We start from the raw sequence: 20,818 nt of genomic DNA, 5'->3' as shown, positions 1-20,818 counted from the left end.
ACCCACGCACACAAAGCCCTACACGACCAAGGCCCGATCTACCTCAACAACCGCCTCAACTTCTACGCTCCCAAACGCCACCTCCGATCGACCAACCACGCCCTCGCCGCCGTCCCCCGCATCCGAAGAGCAACAACTGGAGGAAGGTCCTTCTCTTACCTGGCCGCCAAGACCTGGAACACCCTCCCGACCGACCTTCGTCTGACCCAAGACCACCTCTCCTTCAGGAAGAAGCTCAAGACCTGGCTGTTCGAGCAGTAGCGGCACCCCACCCCCCACCCCAAGCGCCTTGAGACCCTCCGGGTGAGTAGTGCGCTGTATAAATGCCTTGATTGATTGATTTAAAGCCCTGCCTGAGCGGCACTCCTTGAATCAAACCCAAGCTTATTTATTTAATGCTAGTACTCCAAATGGTGTACCAAAACCTAATCACACCGACACATTTCCACCACCCATGGTTTTGATTATAGCATGAGTCAACCCAAAGTAGATTCCAGCCAGTTGTCGTCATCACTCACTACTCAGAGGTATCTCACTGGAAATTGCTATATATATTTCTGGCCACAAATGTTTGAACCTTTACAAACTACACTCAACACCCCATCACAGGAGTGACAACGTGCAAAAAGGGAACATTGGGGAAAGCATAATTGACTGCAAAAGCAGAGGAAGATGTTCTTTCTACTGAATATCAACATGACTAATATAGACATACAAGAATATGGAAGACAGAATAACAAGGGATAAAATATGGAAAGGTAAGTTCATAAAGAAAAGGATAGATTTTATATTCCAAACTCATCAATGTACCTTAAAGATATATGTATCGCTTAGGTTCATATATGTGGAGTTAGGTAAAGAAAAACTAGACATACTTTCCTATACATATATATATTTATTTATTTTTAGATATTTTATCCTCGATATTTAGTACCATGGATGTTCTGACTTCAATATTTAGTATGCACATCCCAAGGCAATAATACCTACCACTAGATAGTAAGCCAAAAGGTTTTGAGTTTCTAGAAGGAGGTAAAACTCAGGACTTTAGGGAGAGGTAACTTAAAGGAAAATCAGCTGTAAGACCTCCATAAGCAGTTCTCTCTGAATATTCTAGATCACAAGGGATATGCTGTCTTAGCCTGATAATACAATTTACTAAACGTATGGGCATTTTCAGTGATTGGCTAAGGATAAGCCAGGTTCAGATATAACTGTGTAAACCTTAATGAATAAAATTGAGACAAGTTCTGCAGATTTTGAATATCAGTAATAGACACATAAGCACAAACAAAAGCATACAAAGCCATTTAAATTCCAAATCCCTTGTGCTTTATAGTTACTCATCGTAAATTTTAATCAATGAATCTTCCCTTGGAAGTGTTTTGAAGACTGATGATGTGGTTGGTGGACCACGCAAAACACAGCTTTTTTTCTTGAAAATCACTGATATTGGTCTGTTTGTGGCTGACAACATCAAGAAAAAGAACACAGTGGATTTAAATGATGACAACCTAAGCCTTTGATTGTGAAGACTGAAGAGTGGGTGTTCCTCAGGAAGCACCTGCAGCAAAGCCTCCTGTTGGGGTGTACATGACAGCAGCCGCAGCCCGTGCAGGTAAGAGCGGTGAGGCCGGATTCGGGGGCAGGGGGATTCAACAGACTGCCATGAGGGAAAATTAAATAAATAATTCAATTTTCCTCGTCATCGTCAGTGGAAAACCCCCCTACCCAGCCCCACTGCTCTTACTTGCACGGGCCGCGGCTACATTCCAGCGGAGAAGCAACTGTGAAGATGGAGAGGGGTCTGCAGTGCGTGATGTACATCAAAGTGGAGTTTTTTTCTGGCTCTCACTATTGTGATTGGTTCTGTCACTCTAATACAAATTTGCTTTAAATTCCTGTGTCACGGCAATTCCTCAAAGAAAATGAACCGATGCCGGATAACCTCAGGTAGAGTTTCTGATTGATAAATCCATTTTATGGTTTAGGTGTCATTGCTACACTTTCTGTGGCAGTAGACAATATACAAAGCATACACTTTTCAGCAAAGCAGTTTTCATTTGCAAATATTTCTCATTACAGACTTCCTTCCTTGGCACACTGTTTTCAAATACATTTCAACAAGCCTTTACAAAGGTCCTTCAGCCAAGCTTGTTTTGTGGCAACGCTGGTACAACTCTCACCTAAAGTGTTTACAGCGGGAAACACTGTTTGGAAAAAAGGAACTTCCTCCTTTTAGCTTTATTAGTCACCGTGTGCTGTCAGCACTTCAATTGTACGGTTTCCTCTGTCCAACCCAGGCTATTTCTGGAGCACTAGCAATATTTCTAATAAATACCGTTATGTTATTTGATTCGATAAGGACAGCGGCAACAACTTCGATATTATACAACTATTTAATAAATGTGGCACTACAGCTCATTTAGAACAAGCGTGCTAATAAACACACACAACCATTTATACTTTAGTGCAAAAGTCAGATTTCATGTTATTATCATAGTGTATTGAATATACATGGGCAATCAAAGTTTACAGCCCACAAAATGCATATTACGTGGGCTTTATAGGAGAAAACAATTAAACAGTCATTATGCCTAGTCTTTGTGATTGTACTTCCTAGAACAAATTTAACCACTTGTAAACTGGTTTTGCCTGAATATTTCTTTTTTTTTTAGAAATAACGTTATAAACACAACATGGCTTAAACAGTATATGCTGATGCACATCGTTGTGGTATGCTGTTTCGTACAATTGTTCAGGGAGGTGTGGGGTATGGTGACCCTCTCTGGGCTTCGGCACCCAAGAAAGTCATGGCTTCTCCCCACTCTCAGCAATGGAAATAAATATCATATAACACACTGCGTATTTTAATCACGACCAAATGCAAAACAATATTAAGAGGATCAAGATCCTGTTCTACTTATACATAGTAAACCAACGTCACCACTTTTTCCACACCTCATCTGTATTTGGGCTTATTATAGTCAAGTTTTCACCTCAAAAAGCAGAACTCACCATCTTCCACAGCACCCTCATCACAAGAATCCACAACTCCGGAGTAGATGGACCTGCCCTGAGTTGGCTTGTCTCTTTTCTCTCCGACAGGACCGAATGAGTCAGGCTCCAGTCCTGCACTCACGAACCCAAGATCCTCATCTGCAGAGTCCCTAATGGATCATCGCTGATCCCTACTCTCTTCAGCGTCTGCGAGGCACCACACAACCACGTCATAAGATCCCACGGAATCAACATTGTCTCCCAAGCAGACGACACCCAGCACTTTCTCACCCTCACAGACAACAACGACATTTCTAGGACCAGCTTGACCACCTGCATGTCAAACTTAGCAAACTGATTGAAGCAGAACTGCCTAAATCTCAACACGGATAAAACTAAAGTCCTGATCTTTAGGAGTAAGATCTCTGTATGGGACTCCTCCTGGCGGCCAACAGACCTGGGACCCACACACCACCCAACTAACCACACCAAGAACCTCGCCATCATCATGGATGACAGACTCACAATGGTTAAACAAGTGAACGCTGTCACCTCCTCCAGCTTCTTCGTCCAACATATGCTCCACAAAATATTCCAATGGCTCCCCACTGACACCATACACATGGTCACCCAGGTCCTCATCTCAATTGTTGAGACAGGAGCAGCTAGGCAGGGTTTGGTGTCTAGTCCACAGCTAGTCTTTAGTTTCTTGCATTCTTTGGCTCTTCTTAAGTTCTTCTTCTTCTTGGGTAAGGTGAATCTCTTAGGGGGCCACCTAAATACTCAATTTAGGGGTGTTAAGGGGAGTGAAGGGTAGTAGACAATGGGTTACTACACACCCTATATGTCCACTTCCTGTGGGAAGTGGGCATAACTTTGTCTCAGAGTTCCTAAATCCACCAAAAACAAAATGGCGGAACCCTTCTTTTTATGGAGCACATCAGGTAGCCCACCTTAGTGGTGTGACTAATCTGACTGCTGGTGCAACATGCCTACTAACATAGCTCATTTCCTGCTTGTCCGGGTGACAAATGGGCCACAGTGCAGGTGGTGGCATCTCCTTGGTCTAGGGGAAGCTGGGGTCACATATCAAAGCCTGCATATGAAGCCCGGGCCTTAATATGCGAAATCATTAGCTTTCCTGGTGGAGGAGGTGGGAATACCTTACTCTGGAGCAGATATTGTTCCTGGCCCGAGAGAGCATGGGCTCTCACCTTCAGGGGGTAAGAAACTTGTCTGTGATGGCAGGCTGGAAGATACCAGTCAGCTAGCACACTAGATAGTGGGAGGTTTTTCAGGGGGCACCTCTAAGGTGCCCTCTGGGTGCATGTCATAATACATTTTGTACTGGCAACAGTACAGATTTATTAAGAGAAGTTGTTTGATACCAAACACCATAGGTTCCAGGAAAGGCATCATGTATCTGGGGAACTCGTAATGATCAGTGCCTAGTACATATACTTAAGATTGCGTCCCTGTTCCCTTGTACCATCTAGTAATTGAACTAGATATCTCAGTGGCACATTTGCTCATGCAGACATGCCCTTACATGTAATAGAATGCACCCTGCCTTAGGGTTACAAGGCCTGCTGGTGGGGTGACTTACATATATTACATGCAGTGACTTTGGCATGGCACACAGTGAGTGTGCCATGTTGTGTTTTCACTCATTATTTGCATCATGACATGTAGTCTGCCATGGCAGCCAGCATGTAATTTGTGTGTGGGCCCCTTAGGGTGGTATAAGACATGCTGCAGCCCTTAAGGACCCTCTTTAGTACCCCTGCCCTAGGTACCAGGTGTACAATCTACTATAGACTTATAGGGGTGCCAAAGTCCTTGCCAATTGGGTTACAATTAGACTTTAACTTGTTTTAGGGAAAGAGCACTGGCACTGAGGTCTGGTTAACAGGCCTCGGTGCACGGTCAAAGTTGAAAACCAGCAGCTAGTGGTACAAAATGGAGCAAAAAGTGTGTGTGTGTGTGTGGGGGGGGGGGGGGGGGACAACTCCAACAAAAATCCATTTTCCTAAAATAACATTACAAAAAAGTCGCCGGGCCTCACCTTAAGGTGACAACAGGGTCTGCAGTCATGTCCCAAATCCCTATTATTACCAAATTACAGTGTTCATTAAGACTAATCAGTAGTTCCTTGACTGGAAAAAGGCCTAATTGAATTTCTAAAGGAGCTTTGTCCCTAATCCCCTAACTTCAGAGTCTAGGTCTCTTTCCTCCAGCTTCAGGAGTGTCAGCAATACACTTCGATTTTCTCAGTAAACAACCCTATTTCCATCTTGTGCAAAAGGCCAGGCATGGGGTATCCAAAATGGATCCCACAGGCCTCTATAACTGTAGCTCACTTACACACATCAATCAACCAATCAATCAATCAGGGGAATTATAATCGCACTACTCACCCGTGAAGGTCTCGAGGTGCTGGGGGAGGTGTGGGGGGTTAGCAGATCCGTATCAATCTAAGACCCGGATCTTCAGAGCCTTCCTGAATCATGCATGTGTAATGCAAATTACAGACAGAAACATAATACACTTGGGATGTGAGTGCTAGGAGTCAGGAAAACACATACAGGAGAACTTCACAAAAGTTGGCCTCCATTCCACTGACACAGAAAAAGAAGGTCTAGTCGCATTCGTGAATTAACAACACATGATACGCTATTACCACCACTTTATGTATTGAACCGACGACAGGGGTAGAAGTCCAAATGTATGCACAGTGAGAGCTCTTTTGTGTCCCCCTCCATGGCACAGAACAGGTCTAGAACCTTAATCATGTTTAGGGACAGTCTAAAAGTCCTGCACACACATGCTTGATTACAATGAAGCAAGAGCCAAATATAAAAAGAAAAAACAGGCTGGCAGAGACAAGCAAGTCAGGTAAACAGGGCACATGAACATGCTTCCGTTTTAAAGTGTTTTTTGCACAAGATTAGCATATATTTAACTTGAATGCTTTGTTGTTTAATGAATACTTACTGTTTTATCAAATATGCTGATTGTTTTAGAACACCTCCCTGGTCTGAGAAATGAATTGAGCTTATATTTTATTATTCTCATTTTGTAATAACTATGTATATTTTATGTGGACCTCATTGGAGATCCAAATCTTTAAATGAATATTGAATTGAATCCCACCTTGCCCATAGGTCACAACCCAACCATAGGCGGGAATGCTGCCTTCTTACAGTAGGAGTACAGATGTGGAATCTTTTGGTTATTCCTACAGTGTACCCTCTTTCTTTCATGGTTAAGACTGGGACAGACAGAGTGTGGCAATCACAAGCTATCCAAAATAAACATGGATGCAAATGACAGAGTCAGCAGACATGAGAATCTTCAGGTAGGCTGGTACAGTAACTGCAAGGGGGTAAATCTTTGTATCTGCTTCTGAACTTGAGCCCAGAGTTGTGCGACAGCCAGCTCCACAGGGGAGCCCAGAGTAAAGGAAGCACAAACTGAAGATTTAGCATCTGAAACCTGCACCTTGCATTTCGTCGGAACGCAATGAAATCCACATATCCAATAACAGACAAACTTATCTATACATATCTGCATCCTCTAGGTGATTCACCCACCACCTCCAGCCAGCATTACAACAACTTTCTAACTACTTTTCCCTCTACCTACCGAAAACAGAGTGATATTTATGTGACGCAGTCTGGGCGAGGCAGTGGATCATTTGGTTTCCCACGTCACAGCGGTCCATGGGAGTGGATCAACCACTGTTAGCCCATCCATTCCCACACATACAAGTATTTATTTACATTGCGTTAGCAGGAGCCAGAACCAAAGACAAGTTTTTCCTCTGTCAGAAATAATTTCAGGCAAGCAAAATTATTCTATTGTCTCCTGTTTCTTGCGAACTATAGACCATGAAAACATTAAGTAACAAGAATAGTCTAGAATATGTAGCTGATTAAAACATTTTCTAAAGCCAGTGCACATTAATTTAGAAGCCATTTGCTAATCAGAATACATTAATTTATATGTTAGTAAGTTTTTGGTGTTTGCATATTAGTCCTATCAGTAAATTAAATTTGAACATTTTGAAGGCCGTAGGACCATAGAAAGTAACTCAATAAAAGTAACTAACTTCAGAAAAGTCAAAGCAGCGTTACGATTGCAAATTACCGTGCAAAAGTCAAAACATACTTCAAGAACATTAACACCACCATTCTGAAATAAGGCCCAAACATTAACAAAGCAAGAAGACATAAAATTATGATAACAAAAAGAAGAAATTTGTAACTATTTTCACACTTGAGGTTAGCAAGAAGAAGAAAAAATACATGTAAAATAACACAAAGTGCGAGATAGGTGATCCGGACCGTTTGTTTGTACAACTTCATCTGTCTGAAAGTCCGTATCTTTCTAAAGAATTCACCACATAGAATTTGAAAATCTTACTTGCACTATAAATGCTATAGAGGAGGCCATTTAAATTAATAAAATTCACAACTAGCTCCAAATCACACCCCCTCCTACTATGGAATGAGTATTCAGCACGTTAGGGGGAAAATGATCAGCGCCGGCCTGTGCGGGTAACGACGGTGGGGCCGAGAAAAGGAGGATTTCGATGGACGATGTCAAGGGGAAATTAATTATGTATTTAATTTTCCCTTGGCATCGTCCCTCAAAATCCCCCCTCACTTGGCACCACCGCCCCACCCCTGTTACCTGCATGGACCGCAGCTGAAAATTATCATGCAAGCACTCAACTTTTTCTACAAAATCATGGCTGCAATTGCACAGCCCATATGCATGGGCAGAAAAGAATCAACGGCATATGACATTTAAAAAATACATTGAAGAGATATCTAATGTACATACTTCTCAAACTGCAAGCAGATCCAACAACTGTGGAGTAAAATCTAGTTAAAAATAGCAAATCTTCTCAATTTAAAAATAGAGATCATCGCTTACATAGCAACAGAGAAGATGCTAAATGATAAATATCAAAGTGACATGAGATCTATTGATTCATTCTGAGTAAAGCAGTACACCTGCGTGTGTATTTCCACAGCCAGGAATACCAATAGTAAAGTGTTTCCTCACCAGTTACCCCAGTCAATTGTGGTATCTTTCACCCAATAATTTGCATGTTTTGAGCAGCGAAATGTCCAGATTTAATAATGGGAAGCCAGGGTATTTCTGCTAATGCCCAATGCGACCAGAAACTGTGGTTCTCAGGCATACTGGAAACTGAAAGCCACTCATGACAAGGAACTTAATGAGTAAAGTCAAAACAGCAAATTTCTGTTCACAATTACATTGCTTAGGCATACTGGAAACTGAAAGCCACTCATGACTAGGAACTTAATGAGTAAAGTCAAAACAGCAAATTTCTGTTCACAATTCCATTGCTTCATAATGGAATATACACCACCAGAATGACAACTTTGTGGAGAAAAGACATTTATGAACAATATAGACCGCTATGGACAAAAACAATACATTGTTACAACGCACAAAAACAAAGTGATGCTGTGCATGGATGCGTCATTCTGTTTCAATGGACCCAACCACACCATCAAATTTACATCGCTGAAGAAGACTCAAAGAATCTTATACTAATTACTATGTTTGAATTGATCCTCGCATGCAAATTCTTAAATTGCTATTTAAAAAAAGAAAAAAATTCTTCATCCCAAGATAACGAAAGTAAAAAATTCTCATCTTTCGGTTGTTGGGACGGTCTTTAATGTATGTCTTTTTTAGTACTCTTTCTCTGTTTTATCATTTAAACCCACTTGGTTCGTGTTAAACTGTACAAGCTTTTACATTACAGTTTGAGGTATTGAAGGGCTTCTATTTGTCAAGGTCCAGTAAACATAAATCGAGAGCTGAAAAAACAAAATTCATAAATCAGCTGCCTTTATGAATTAGAGCTCTAGTTTTGTACGCAAAGTTTGATCTTGTATCTTGAGCCTGCTTCCCTGAGCATCTGATTCCCTAGTGTGTTTAGATCCTTCCACTCCTCACCAGGACTAGGCCTGTGCTATTTATAAACCCTCTTTAAAATACACAACTGTAAAAATAGGACGTGCAAATCATCACAGCTCAATCCATGCATAAATGTACACACTATGATATTTCTAAACGGGAGATGACTTGGTGTCAGTTTATAATCGCACATAACAAACAATTGCATTAGTGTATTTTACGTACTAAGTAAAAAGGTACATTTTACATGTTTTAAAGTGTTTGCCCTATTTGCACATAGCCTAGCCTGTCCACAGCTTTTGCTTTTACGTGCTAGTAACAATGGAAGGGAAGGAATTTTGAATAGCCTCTTTAATATTCATTTTTTTTTTTAAGGGAAATTGAACTGTAATGGAAGATATGTTAAAATGCACTTTGATCTATTTATTGTAATGTTATGTGTTTGTATACTTTGATGGTACCCGGTTACCGAATAAAGTTATATTACTACTACTACTAATTGCATTCGTGCTTGTCAAACAATTATTAGTTACACAGAGGGCTACATTTGTCAACAAGAATGAGAAGTGGACACAATTTTAATCATACCTGCATTGTACTGATGCAGAGGCTCCTGTGGATCACAAACTGGCTCAGAGCTGCTGACCTCTTGTAGCTGTTTCTTCCATGAACCATGAGTAATCTACCCAAGTGCTTAAACTGAGTGACTGAGAAATCTGCTGCAAGAGATGCTTGCTTCCCTTCCTGTACCATGAAGAAACCAAGCGCGATTAGAAAGGAGTTGCATTTATTCACAGGTAACCAAACACAGTACACCATACATGGCGGCCAAGCAGGACGACGACAACAACCTTCCCTAGTGCTAGGACATGGAATGATCTACCAAGCTTTACATTTTAAAGATACACAGGGTCTGCAGAGAGGGATAAGAAAATGGAAATAAAAAAACAGACTGGATATTTTCCTATTTTAATTAGGTAATTTTACTTTGATTAAATTATTTACTTGGTATTATGCAGGTCCTTGTGTCCAGCTTGCCTGCAGTCCCCTACCCTCTGCTGCCTGTCTACCTGCTACCCTCTGTTTGTGCCTCCTCTGCTCGTTTCATGCTCTGTTTTGCCCTTTCTACTTGTTTTTCTGTCCTGTGCTTTGCCTTTTCTGCTATTTTTTCTGCCTTCCATTTTGCCTTTTCTGCTCTTTTTTCTGCCCTCTGTTTTGCCCTCTTCGGTTCTGTTTTGCCTTTTTTGCTCGTTTTCTGCCTTAGGTTTTGTATTTTTGTGCTCGTTTTTGCCCTCTGTTATGCCTTTCTGCTCATTTTCTGCCCTCTGTTTTGCCTTTCCTGCTCGTTTTTCTGCCCTCTGACCTTTTCTGCTAGTTTTTCTGCTCTCTGTTTTGCCCTCTTCTGCTGTTTTGCCCTTTCTGCTCGCTCGCTTTTCTACCCTCTATTTTGCCTTTTTCTGCTCGTTTCTTCCCTCTTCCCACCATTTCCTCAAGACCTGGCTTTTCGACGGAGACCTCACACAACAGTGTGCAGATAACCCCAGGGGTGACAGTGCCAAGCTCTATAAATGCTGATTAATTGACAAAATAAAAATAAAAAGAGATCTTTACAGTGAAATAAGAGACATATTCTGATAGCTCACCTTTCCTTCAACTCCTACACCGCAGTCCGCTTCTTGAATCATACTGACATCATTCCCTCCATCACCTGCAAGTTAGATTGCAGAAAAAAGATTGCATTTGGTAAAAACTGAAATAATACAATACACTAAGAAAAGGTGCTATTCAGCATCAATTAACAGGATGGGTGAGGGCTCCCAATCCAATCTTTGCAAAAATTATCCTCTATGGACCAGTTATAGATTTGTGTTGTGAGAAAAAGCATGATTGAAATGACTTAAATGAATGGATGGTTTCTAATCCATGGACAAATGAACATTTTTGTTTCAAATTCACTATCACTGGTAGAAAAAGGGGACTGTGGAATAAAACAGTATTAATAAATTAAACAAGCTATATTGAATAATTATGAAATATTGTTTAGGAAGATAAGAAATAACAAAATTAAATAAATCTGCAAACGCACAAAGGAAACATTAATTTCAGAATTTTGATCTGAAGTTTAGTGAACTAGTAAATGATCAAATATAATTATGAAACCTAACTTCATCTGCAATTATCAACAACTAACAGTGACCTATTAAAGAACTGGTTAATGTAATAACAGGGTTTTTAAATTGTTTCATGTAAACTAATCGAGTCCTTTTTTGAAATAAAGCATTGACCAGTTTAATCATGTAAGCATTTGTATACTGAAAATTATTTAACATGCATCCCTCAGACACATCCAAGGTGGAACACTGGCCGCAGCAAAACAAGTTTCAATAATACACATGGAAAATGCTGCATGGTTGTATGTCAGAATATCATTGACAAAAACGTCATCTGTTACAACCATCATGGTGCAATGTCATATGCAATGCTATCACTTCATTGTGTGTAGATTTTCTATTGTTAACTCTAATAGGGTCAGATTCTGTAAATCATATTTAGGACACAATATTGCTGTCAGACTATATTTAAATAACAATATTCTGTCACCATTATTGTAGGACTAACTCACTAAAAAAAAAAACACAAACAGAGAAAGAGAGTGAAAGAGAAGGGAAAATACAGGGTGCACAGTTGCAGTGCAACATCATGTCACACGTTAAAAGATGAAGCAAACAGCAGCCTTACAAGTTCTCATATTGATAACACAAAACAGGCATACGCATTTACAAGGCACCAGGATGAACAATAGGAACACTGAAGTGCAGAAAGACAAAAAAAACAGCAAGAAGTAGATTGTGTACCACTGTACCGTTTACACATAGTAGTGTAGTTCTCATTAGAATTTGTGAGCTCAAGTCCGGTCGAACACTGCAGCCCCAGTTGCAGTTGAATATGTTTAGGGGCATGGAGTGCATGTTACATGTATAAAGAAGGAAAGAAAGTTGGGGAAAAAATGGAATGGTAAAGAAATAAAAGGCTCATGTCGGGATTCAAGGTTCAACAACAAACAACAGTCCACCAATGTACAATGCTTTTGAGAGAGAAATTAAAAGTACGGAAATAAGTTTAGATGTGCCATGGCCATTTAGAATACTGAAATTGAAATTCTCACCAGTCAATGGCATACCTCTTGGTCAAGGACAGAAAGAGGAAAAAACACTCCCTAACTAAAATCCAGTGCACGAGGGTCTGGGAAAAATACACTAGTGACAATCGGTCTCTTGCAGGTCGAGGTATGTGGAAACCTTAAAGGGTTATGGTGATGCGGGCCCCTGAAACAGGCCACAAATTGTACCTAGCCAATGGAGTCTGGGTGCAGAGTTGTCCTGGCTGTTCCTGGTGCTCAACATGAACTGCGGGGATGCTGTTTTTACCACTTACATGAGGCTGAAAGAAACAGATTGCAAAAATATAACAGACAAACAGCTGCTGACGTCAGATGAATGTTGCACGGTGTTCCCTGTAGATGCAGCATTGAGTGTGGGGGTTAGTTGTCAGATTGATGACAAATAAGCATTGGCATAGGTAGGCACAGCGAAAAGGTTCTGGAACTTCACTGGGTCCTAGGGAGTGAGGTAGGAACCTAATAATAATAATAATAATAATAATAATAATAATAATAATAACTTTATTGCTTAGTTAAATAAAAACCTATGCAATCCACTTCATTGTACAATGACATAAGCCCAAATAGATAGGCAACACATTTTGTGTAAAAGAAAAATTTGATTAAATACGTTAAAAGGTTGCGATATTACCATAAGACTGTACAGATTCTAGAAGTGACATTCTGTGCAATCAATAAAGTGCATTGAGTAACGTAAAAGTACGGCCTTTCAGGTTTGGAGTCCATTCTCCATTCGCTCTTAGTAAAACATTTTCAAATTTCTATAAAATTAATTTTGCAAAGTCTTGGTATGGGGTGATTTCAAGTTCATTTGACCTTGCCACTCAAGGACAGCATCCCAACTAAGTCCATGCTCATAATTTAAATTTTTTTACCCTTTCATTATTCTTTTGCCGGCCTGCTCCATGAACCTTACTAAGGCATAATTTAGCTCCGGGTTGTGTGAAGTAAAACTTGCTAAAACTGCGGCTCTGCAGGATCTGATTTTCATTTTGTTCCAAATTTTCCTTAGGAGGGACCTTCTTTCCTGCATCAGGCTTGTACATAAACAGAGAATATGGATTATATCTTCTCTGTGTTTCCCACAAAGGCGGCATAGCTGCTGTGTTTGGTCTCTTTTCCACTACGGCGGGTGACAAAGCAGGTTGGACACTCCCAGTCTTAGTCTTAAGAAATGAAGTTTAGTATGTGCAGAGAATGGTAAAGTTAGGTACCCCTGGGGGGACAGATTGGAGTACGTGTTGAGAGTTAGCCAACCGTGTGACCTTTTTGCGAGGCATGATTTGTCCTCTACTACAGAGAGTTTTTTCCTACTTATTTTTGCCAATCTTTTAAATTCGCCTTGGCTGATTTGCAAATCCCATGCTTCTGTTAAGTTCAAAGTTGCCAAGCCTTTGGCCCAGTATGCCTGCCCCGAATGCCATTGGTTTGTAGATATATTAGACCAAAGATATTGTGCCAGACTCCCGGCTTTTGATGACCTTAGTTTGTGGCAGTTTATTAAAAAACTCATTAGTCTCGCCAGAGTTTGATTGCTGATGCCCAATTCAAGCCTGATCTGTGCTGATGAGGTGTTTTTGGAAGCTTAAACACTGTTCTAAATTTTTTTGCAATAAAGTTGCCACTGTCCCGCCCCTTTAAAACCTCGTTTCCATATGATAGGGTGGGAATAACTTTTGCCTGAGCTGTCTGCAGAATAGGGGTAAATGTTGGTCCAAACAGTTTCTTAAAGATGGAGCTGAGAGCAAAAGAAAGTGCTACTCCCTTTTGTTTTGCTCTTCTAGCTGAGTTTTGTAGCCGCCGTTGTTGTTAAAAAAGACACCTAAATATTTTTGACAAGGTGCTTCTTCAATTCTCTCCATATTTAAGGTGGGAACCTGAAACTTTGTGACAGGCGAGTCTAGAATTCCCACAATGCACTGGACCACCTGGATTTGGACGATCCCATTGAGGGCCCGATAGCTAGTGATTCTTCTGATCCGGTGAGTTTTTACCTGCAGTTTGCCGGGGACTCGTGCTACTAGCCAAGGGGAGTGCGGAGGGTGCTTCTGGCTTCCACAGGAGTCCGCCTCTTCACGAGTGCCTAGTTTTGGCCAAAGACAAAGGTCGTTCACTCAGATCCAAGTCTGTTGCCACAGAGGCAAAGTATCCCTCTTTTGCTCTGGTGCTGTGGGCAAAGTCCTATTGTCTGGTCTCCTCTTGGTCCTTCCTTGATGCAAGTTGGTCAGATCAGAGCTTCTGGTGTCAGGGGGTCCCTTAAATCCTAGATTTAGGGAAGTTAGGGGAGTGGGAGCTAGTAGCCAAAGGGCAGCTAGTTCCTGCAGCTTGTCCTCCCACTGGGAGTCAGCACTGATGCAGCCTTTGAAGCTAGTCACCTTGATGTGCCACTCCACAAGCCTGCTTGGGAGGAGGGAGGTCTTGCACAATAATTTGTTCTGGACTCCTGGGAGCAATCACACTGCCTGGCAGGAAGTCATAATCCTGTCTTGGCAGCAGCAGGGATGGGAAAGCGTGGGATTGCTAGTCAGAGTACAGAGAAGATGGGGAAACTAGGTGGGCAAACTCTAAGGTGCAGCCTGGGTGTATGCCCAGTCACCTAGGGCACGAAAATCATGTTAGGGGTGAGAAGGCATGTTGTTTGATACCAAACATGACATATTTTAGTGGTACCATAATAGGGCTGCCAATCTTGAGAACGCCTGGTTAGCAGCCCATGTTATCCTACGGACCTAACAATTAATGTAGTTTTCGATGGGGAACACCACTATAGGGACATATAGCCTGCACTAATATGTCCACACCTTTACTATACTGAACCCTGCCTCCTGAGCTGAGAAGGCCTACCATAGAGGTGTCTGAGATATAGCAAGCGAAGTGCATTTGATTGTGCCCCACATGGTGAGGGCACAGTCGAGTTCAAGCTGTTTGACCTGTTCCTTAAGTCAGCAATGGCAGGCCTGCTGTCAGTAGTTTGCTTGGTTCACCCAGGGTGGCAAAAAACTGTGCATGAGCTCTGCGGACCCCTTTACCATCTATGCCCTGGGTATCCCTGATACCATATACTAGGGACTTATGGGGGGGAAAAGTCTTTCCCATTTGGGATTACCAGAACTTAACGGTTTTTGGAGAGAGCACAGGCACTGGGGTCTGGGCAACAGACTCCAGTGCACTATCAGAGTTATAACCATCAGCATTTGGAGCAAAAAGTGGGAGATGTCCATCCAAAAGGGCCAATTACCTACAGCCTACGATCAGGGAAATGTCAGGATGATTCAGTCAGTTTCAGCTATGCAGAGCCCCACCCCTTGATTGTTGTAGCACCACATGGCGGTGGTGTTGTCTGTGAGAGCCTGCATCAGCTTTCATTTGATGGTTGAAAGGAAGGCCTGCAATGCCAAGCGAATCGCCTGCAACTCCAGCAAAATGATGTGACGTCTGGCCTATGGAGAACAGAGTCTACTGATCTCCACCTCTCCCAGATGGCCTCCCCAACCCAGTACTCCCATCACCACCATCAACTCTGGATGGAGTATGGAGAGGGATCTGCTGGTGGTCCAATTGTAGTTGAGCAGCCACCACTGCAGATCTTCTTCAGTCTCCTTCAAAACCTGAATGGAATCGGACAGGTTCCCATGATGCTGGCACACTGAAACTTCAAATTCCACTGCACTTGCATATGTCATTTGGCATGTTCAGTCAGCAGGATTCAGGAGACCAGTAGGCCAAGAAGTCTCACAGCGATCCTCACTGAGACCCAGGACAGATGCTGAGATGTCTAGATCATAGTGCAAATGTCTTAGACTTGTTGGTCTGGAGGATAGGCTTGAAAGTGCACCGTCTCCAGAATGGGTCAGCCTCTGCAAAAAATTCCCGTGTGACATTGGCAGGTTTATTGAGAACCCCAGCAATGTCAGGAGATTCACAATCCTCTGGAGGATATCCAAAACTGACTATTTTTTTTTTACATATATTTTTATTAATTTTCAAATAACATCTGGCAAATAATACAGCATTATTGTTACTCATTGTATAACATCGCCATCCCGCCCTTCTTCAAGTGGTCCAGTTCCTCCGTCAAGAAAAGCATTGTATTCACATACTAATAGGTTACAGGTTATCCCTTTCCTACCACTTGCGCTATAACATTCCACTCTAACATAAGTCCAGCTCCTGCTATTGATCATGAAACAGTAATGATATGCTAACTGAATAATATAATCATCATCTGCACCAAAGGGTATGTCCAGTATTACCCTACTGTTCCCGTGCAGCATGGCAAACCCATCGGGCCTCCAGTCTGCCTCAGGCACCTGCAACACAACCACCAAGGCCTCCCATGCCCTTGCTGCCTCCAGCGCTTTTTCATTATTAGTCCGCGCGGCCAGTTGAAGCCTGATTACACTTTCACTCAGTGCCCATTTAAGCAATTCTGTTTCCCACCTCCCAAAACTGGGCCCTGGTCCTGACTTCCAGTGCGCAGTAATCTCTCTCTTAGCCAGCAGTAGGCCTAGATCTAAAAACTTACTTGTTACCTTCATTTTAGAGGTATGCGGAAACCAGTGTAATAAACAGGTGCCCAGGTCAGGCTCTGAATCACAATAAAGGACAGTATATGGCGTGGTACCCACCGTCCCTCAGGACCATCGGGCCCCTGAACTCCCGAGCCACTGCCTGAGTGAGCCATTGTAACTGAGCTTCCAAATAATATAGCTCAAAATCTGGCACTGCCATTCCCCCGTCAGCTCTCGGGCGCATCATTGTGGTCAGTGCTACCCGCCACCTACTATTCCCCCACAAAAATCCCCCGGCCATGGAGTGAAGCTGCCTGAAAGTGGAACCCAGCACCCAAACCGGCAGTGTTCTAAAGTAATACAACAACCGGGGGAGCGCTATCATCTTCACGAGCGCCACCCGACCTGCCACCGAAAGTGGCTAAGTACTCCAAAACGTCAAACTACCCCTAAGGCCTCGGATAGCCCTACCAACATTGCCCTCCAACAAATCCTCAGGTTTGTGATAAATGTTTGTTCCAAGATAGGGCAAGCATCTGGGCTCCCACCGAATGCCTGCAACCTGAGAGGGACCCGCCTCTGACGGAACCACCGGGAACAAACAAGCCTTTGCCCAATTCACACCCAGGCCCGAGACCCTGCCAAATGCATGGACTAATTGCGTCGCTCCGTCCAAGGCCGTTTCTGTATTGGCTAGGAAAATAAGTAAATCATCAGCATACAAGGAGATATACTGCATATCCCTGTGTAGTTCTAACCCGGGATAGTGCCGCCCCAGTCTGGCATGTACGGCCAAAGGCTCAATTGTATTGTATTGTATGGAAGTCTTATATAGCGCAGCTGTCACCCAACGGGTATCCTGGCGCTTAGAGACCAAGGTGGATTAGGTCAACGAGAACAGGCTGGACTGTTAACCGGCAGCATTACTTCCCATTCCTGGCAAGTAGCCAGGTCTTTAGACTCTTCCTTAAGCCCATCAGGGAGTCCGCTTGTCTGATGTTTTGGGGTAGCTCATTCCAGAGACGTGATGCTGCTGTGCCAAATGCCCTACCTCCCATCCTGGCCAACTTGAATCTGGCAGTAGATACCAAGCTTAAGACTAGAGGATCGAAAAAGTCTTGTTGGCTTGTACCAGGAGAATCTCTCTTGCATGGCTATCAGACCTGTGTTATGCAGCCATGCATAGGGATTTAAAACTGATTCTATCTCTAATGGGCAGCCAATGAAGGTCCCTCAGGGCCAGGGTGGAAGAAGAGCTGCGCTGTCTGTTAAGTGCCAATTTGGCTGCCATAGACTGGATTATTTGCAGCCCCTGCAGAGTGTACTGAGGAGCACACAGATACAGGGAGTTGCAATAGTCCAGTCTACTCAGGATTATGCTTCTGACCACCAGGGGTCTGGCCTCGCTGGGCAAAAAAGGTAGGATCTGCCGGAGTGCTTTTAGCAAGGCAAAGCAGACACTAATTGTTTTATTGGCCTGAGATTGCATCTGGAGGTCCTCATCCACCATAACACCAGGTTGCGAACTGTTTTTGTTGGCACTAGGGGGTCGTCCTCCGGCTTGAGCCTGTACTCACACGGTAGGGGTTTTGACAGTCTTGCTGCGGAACAGGATAGCAGCTCTGTCTTCCCCCCATTGAACTGTAAGGAGTTTGATTTCAGCCAACCCGAGACCCGGCGCATACACTCCTGAAAGGTGTCCATAGACACCGCGTGCTTCCCTTCCAAGGATAACACCAATTGAGTGTCGTCAGCATAATTAACCAGGTCAATCCCATATGATTTTATGATGGGAATCAGAGGGCATAGGTAGACGTTAAAGAGGATAGGGCTTATTGCCGAGCCCTGAGGCACTCCATGGCGGACCGGAGACTTAGGGGAGGCAAATGGCGCCATGGTTACAACCTGTTGTCTATTTGATAGATATGATTGCATCCATTTCAAGGCACAGCCCTTCAGCCCCAATCTCTCCAGCCTTGCTATCAATACTGCATGGCTAACTGTGTTGAATGCGGCCGACATATCCAGTAACACCAACACAGAGGAGTCACCGTTGTCGGCTCGCATTCGTAACTTGTCCAGCACTGTTGCCAGGGCGGTTTCCGTTCCATGGCCTGGCCGGAATCCAAACTGGTCCCTGTCCAATAGGTGGTTTTCCTCAAGATAGCGTGACAGGGACTTACTAACAATCTTTTCCAAGATCTTTATGGGGAACGGCAGGAGGGATATGGGCCGAAAATTGGCTGGTGTTGTTGGATCCAGGGATGGCTTCTTCAACAGGGGGGTTACCACTGCCTGTTTCCATACCTCAGGGACTACTCCTTCACTCAGAGATTGACAGCATATTTGTCGCAACCATGGGAATAGTTCAGGTCCATGCTCCTTCCAGATCCTGTGGGGAAGGGGATCAAGGAGAGATCCAGAGGATACCTCCTAGGCGAGACTGTTAAAGAGCTCTTCAATGGCTAAGGCAAACAATAACGGAGAAAGCGGGCATCCTTGCCGCGTTCCCCGCCCTACTGAACAGGAGGAGGAAATTGTCGCCCCCGTCCGCACTCGAGCTGTCGCTGACCTGTAAAGAATCTCCGTCCATCCCACAAAAGCCTCCCCAAGACCAAGAGCGCGCAGAACCCGGAACAGGTATGGCCATTCCAGGCTGTCAAATGCCTTTTCAATGTCTACAGAGAGGACTACTGCGGTGGGGACCATATTATGATCCTCCCCCAATATGTGGAGTAGGCGTCTCACGTTAGTGGCCGTAGTGCATTTCGGGATAAATCCCGCCTGATTACTATGGACCAACTGCACCATATAGGGGAGGAGCCGGGTCGCGAGAATCCTACTGAGTATTTTATAATCAGATGTTAACATAGATAATGGGCGATAAACCGTCCTATCCAGGGGATCCTTTCCGGGCTTCAACAGAGGGATAATAATAGCCTCTCGGGTGGAGGCAGGTAGCCGTCTCATCTGCCGAGCTTCCTGACAAACAGCCAGTAGCTTAGGGGCCAATAAATCGATATGTCGAGTAAAACTCAATAGGTAGCCCGTCTGTACCCGGTGTTTTATTGCGGGCCATATGCTTAACCGCACCTCTTATTTCCCCCAAAGTGATCTCCTGTCCTAGTCAATCTGGTTGCTCCTCCTCGAGCCGCGGTAATGTTATATCTGCCAAGAAATCCTCCAGTGCATCTCCCGTGGCCCTAAACTTACTCTTGTACAACTCGGCATAGTATTCTAAAAACAGCCCATTGATCCCTTGCTGGGTATACACCGATGCTCCCGTCGATGAGGCCAAAGCCAATAGGGGCGTACCCCTAGGGGCCGGGTTGGCCAACCAGGCCAGTAGTGTGCTCGCTTTATCCCGTTCCGCATGCGCCCACGTAAGTATGCCCTATGGTCGAAACAGCGCAACTGCTCTGTGTGGGTTGCCACTCCCTCCCTAGCGTTCGAGACTTCCTCTTGTGCTCCCGGATTCTCAGGGCGGGCGCTCTCCGTGGTTCGCAACCGTTGTTCCGCTATCTCTATATCTCGCAATAGCGCCTTCTGTACTCCCACCATTTTAGTTATGCATAATCCCCATACCACCACTTTAAAAGCATCCCAATCCAGTGCCAAGTTCGACGCCGTGCCCTCATTCTCGAGAAAATAGTGCTCTATGCCTGCCTCTATCTCCGCGCGGAAGACAGGGTCTTCCAATGCCTCTGGGTGCAAATGCCAGACAGGAATTATGGGCCTCTCTCGAACCCAGTGTATCGTCAGCAATAACGGGTTATGATCTGAGATTGTCCTCGCGAGATATTCACTGTCTCTCACTTTTGCGTGAATGCCTGGGGTGCATAATATTGCATCCAACCGTACATGCAAGTCATGCAATGTAGAAAAGTAAGAGTAATCTCGCTCCCCCAAATGCTGTGCTCGCCATGTGTCTATGAGCCCCCACCTATCTTGCCAGCCCTGTCTGGTTTTAGAAATTCTATGTATAGGTGCTTCGGGCAATGAAGGGTGAGACCTATCCATATTAGTGTCTGTTATAGAATTGAAATTACCTCCCAACATCACCGGGCCAGTCAAATAGGGCGCCAACTTCCCCGACAGGTGGGCAAAAAAGGTTGCCTGATCCACATTAGGGGCATATACACTGCATAACGTCACATCCACACCA

The 20,818-nt window shown here is 43.7% G+C and overlaps 1 protein-coding gene across 1 annotated transcript in view; it reads right to left on the bottom strand.

The window, feature by feature from the left end:
• Window positions 1–20,818, bottom strand: part of ATP9A (ATPase phospholipid transporting 9A) — a 555,816-nt gene that overhangs the window by 88,683 nt on the left and 446,315 nt on the right. Inside the window, exons 22-23 of the mRNA XM_085619138.1 lie at window positions 10,605–10,669; window positions 9,550–9,705 (exon numbers count right to left, since the gene is read on the bottom strand). Of these exons, the coding sequence (XP_085475264.1) occupies window positions 9,550–9,705; window positions 10,605–10,669 (221 nt within the window). The remainder of the gene's footprint in view (window positions 1–9,549; window positions 9,706–10,604; window positions 10,670–20,818) is intronic.

Source organism: Triturus cristatus, chromosome 7 (assembly GCF_964204655.1).
Source record: "Triturus cristatus chromosome 7, aTriCri1.1, whole genome shotgun sequence".
Classification (NCBI taxonomy): Eukaryota; Metazoa; Chordata; class Amphibia; order Caudata; family Salamandridae; genus Triturus; species Triturus cristatus.
Note: the sequence above shows the minus strand (reverse complement) of the source record. Positions and strands in the feature narration are given on the sequence as shown.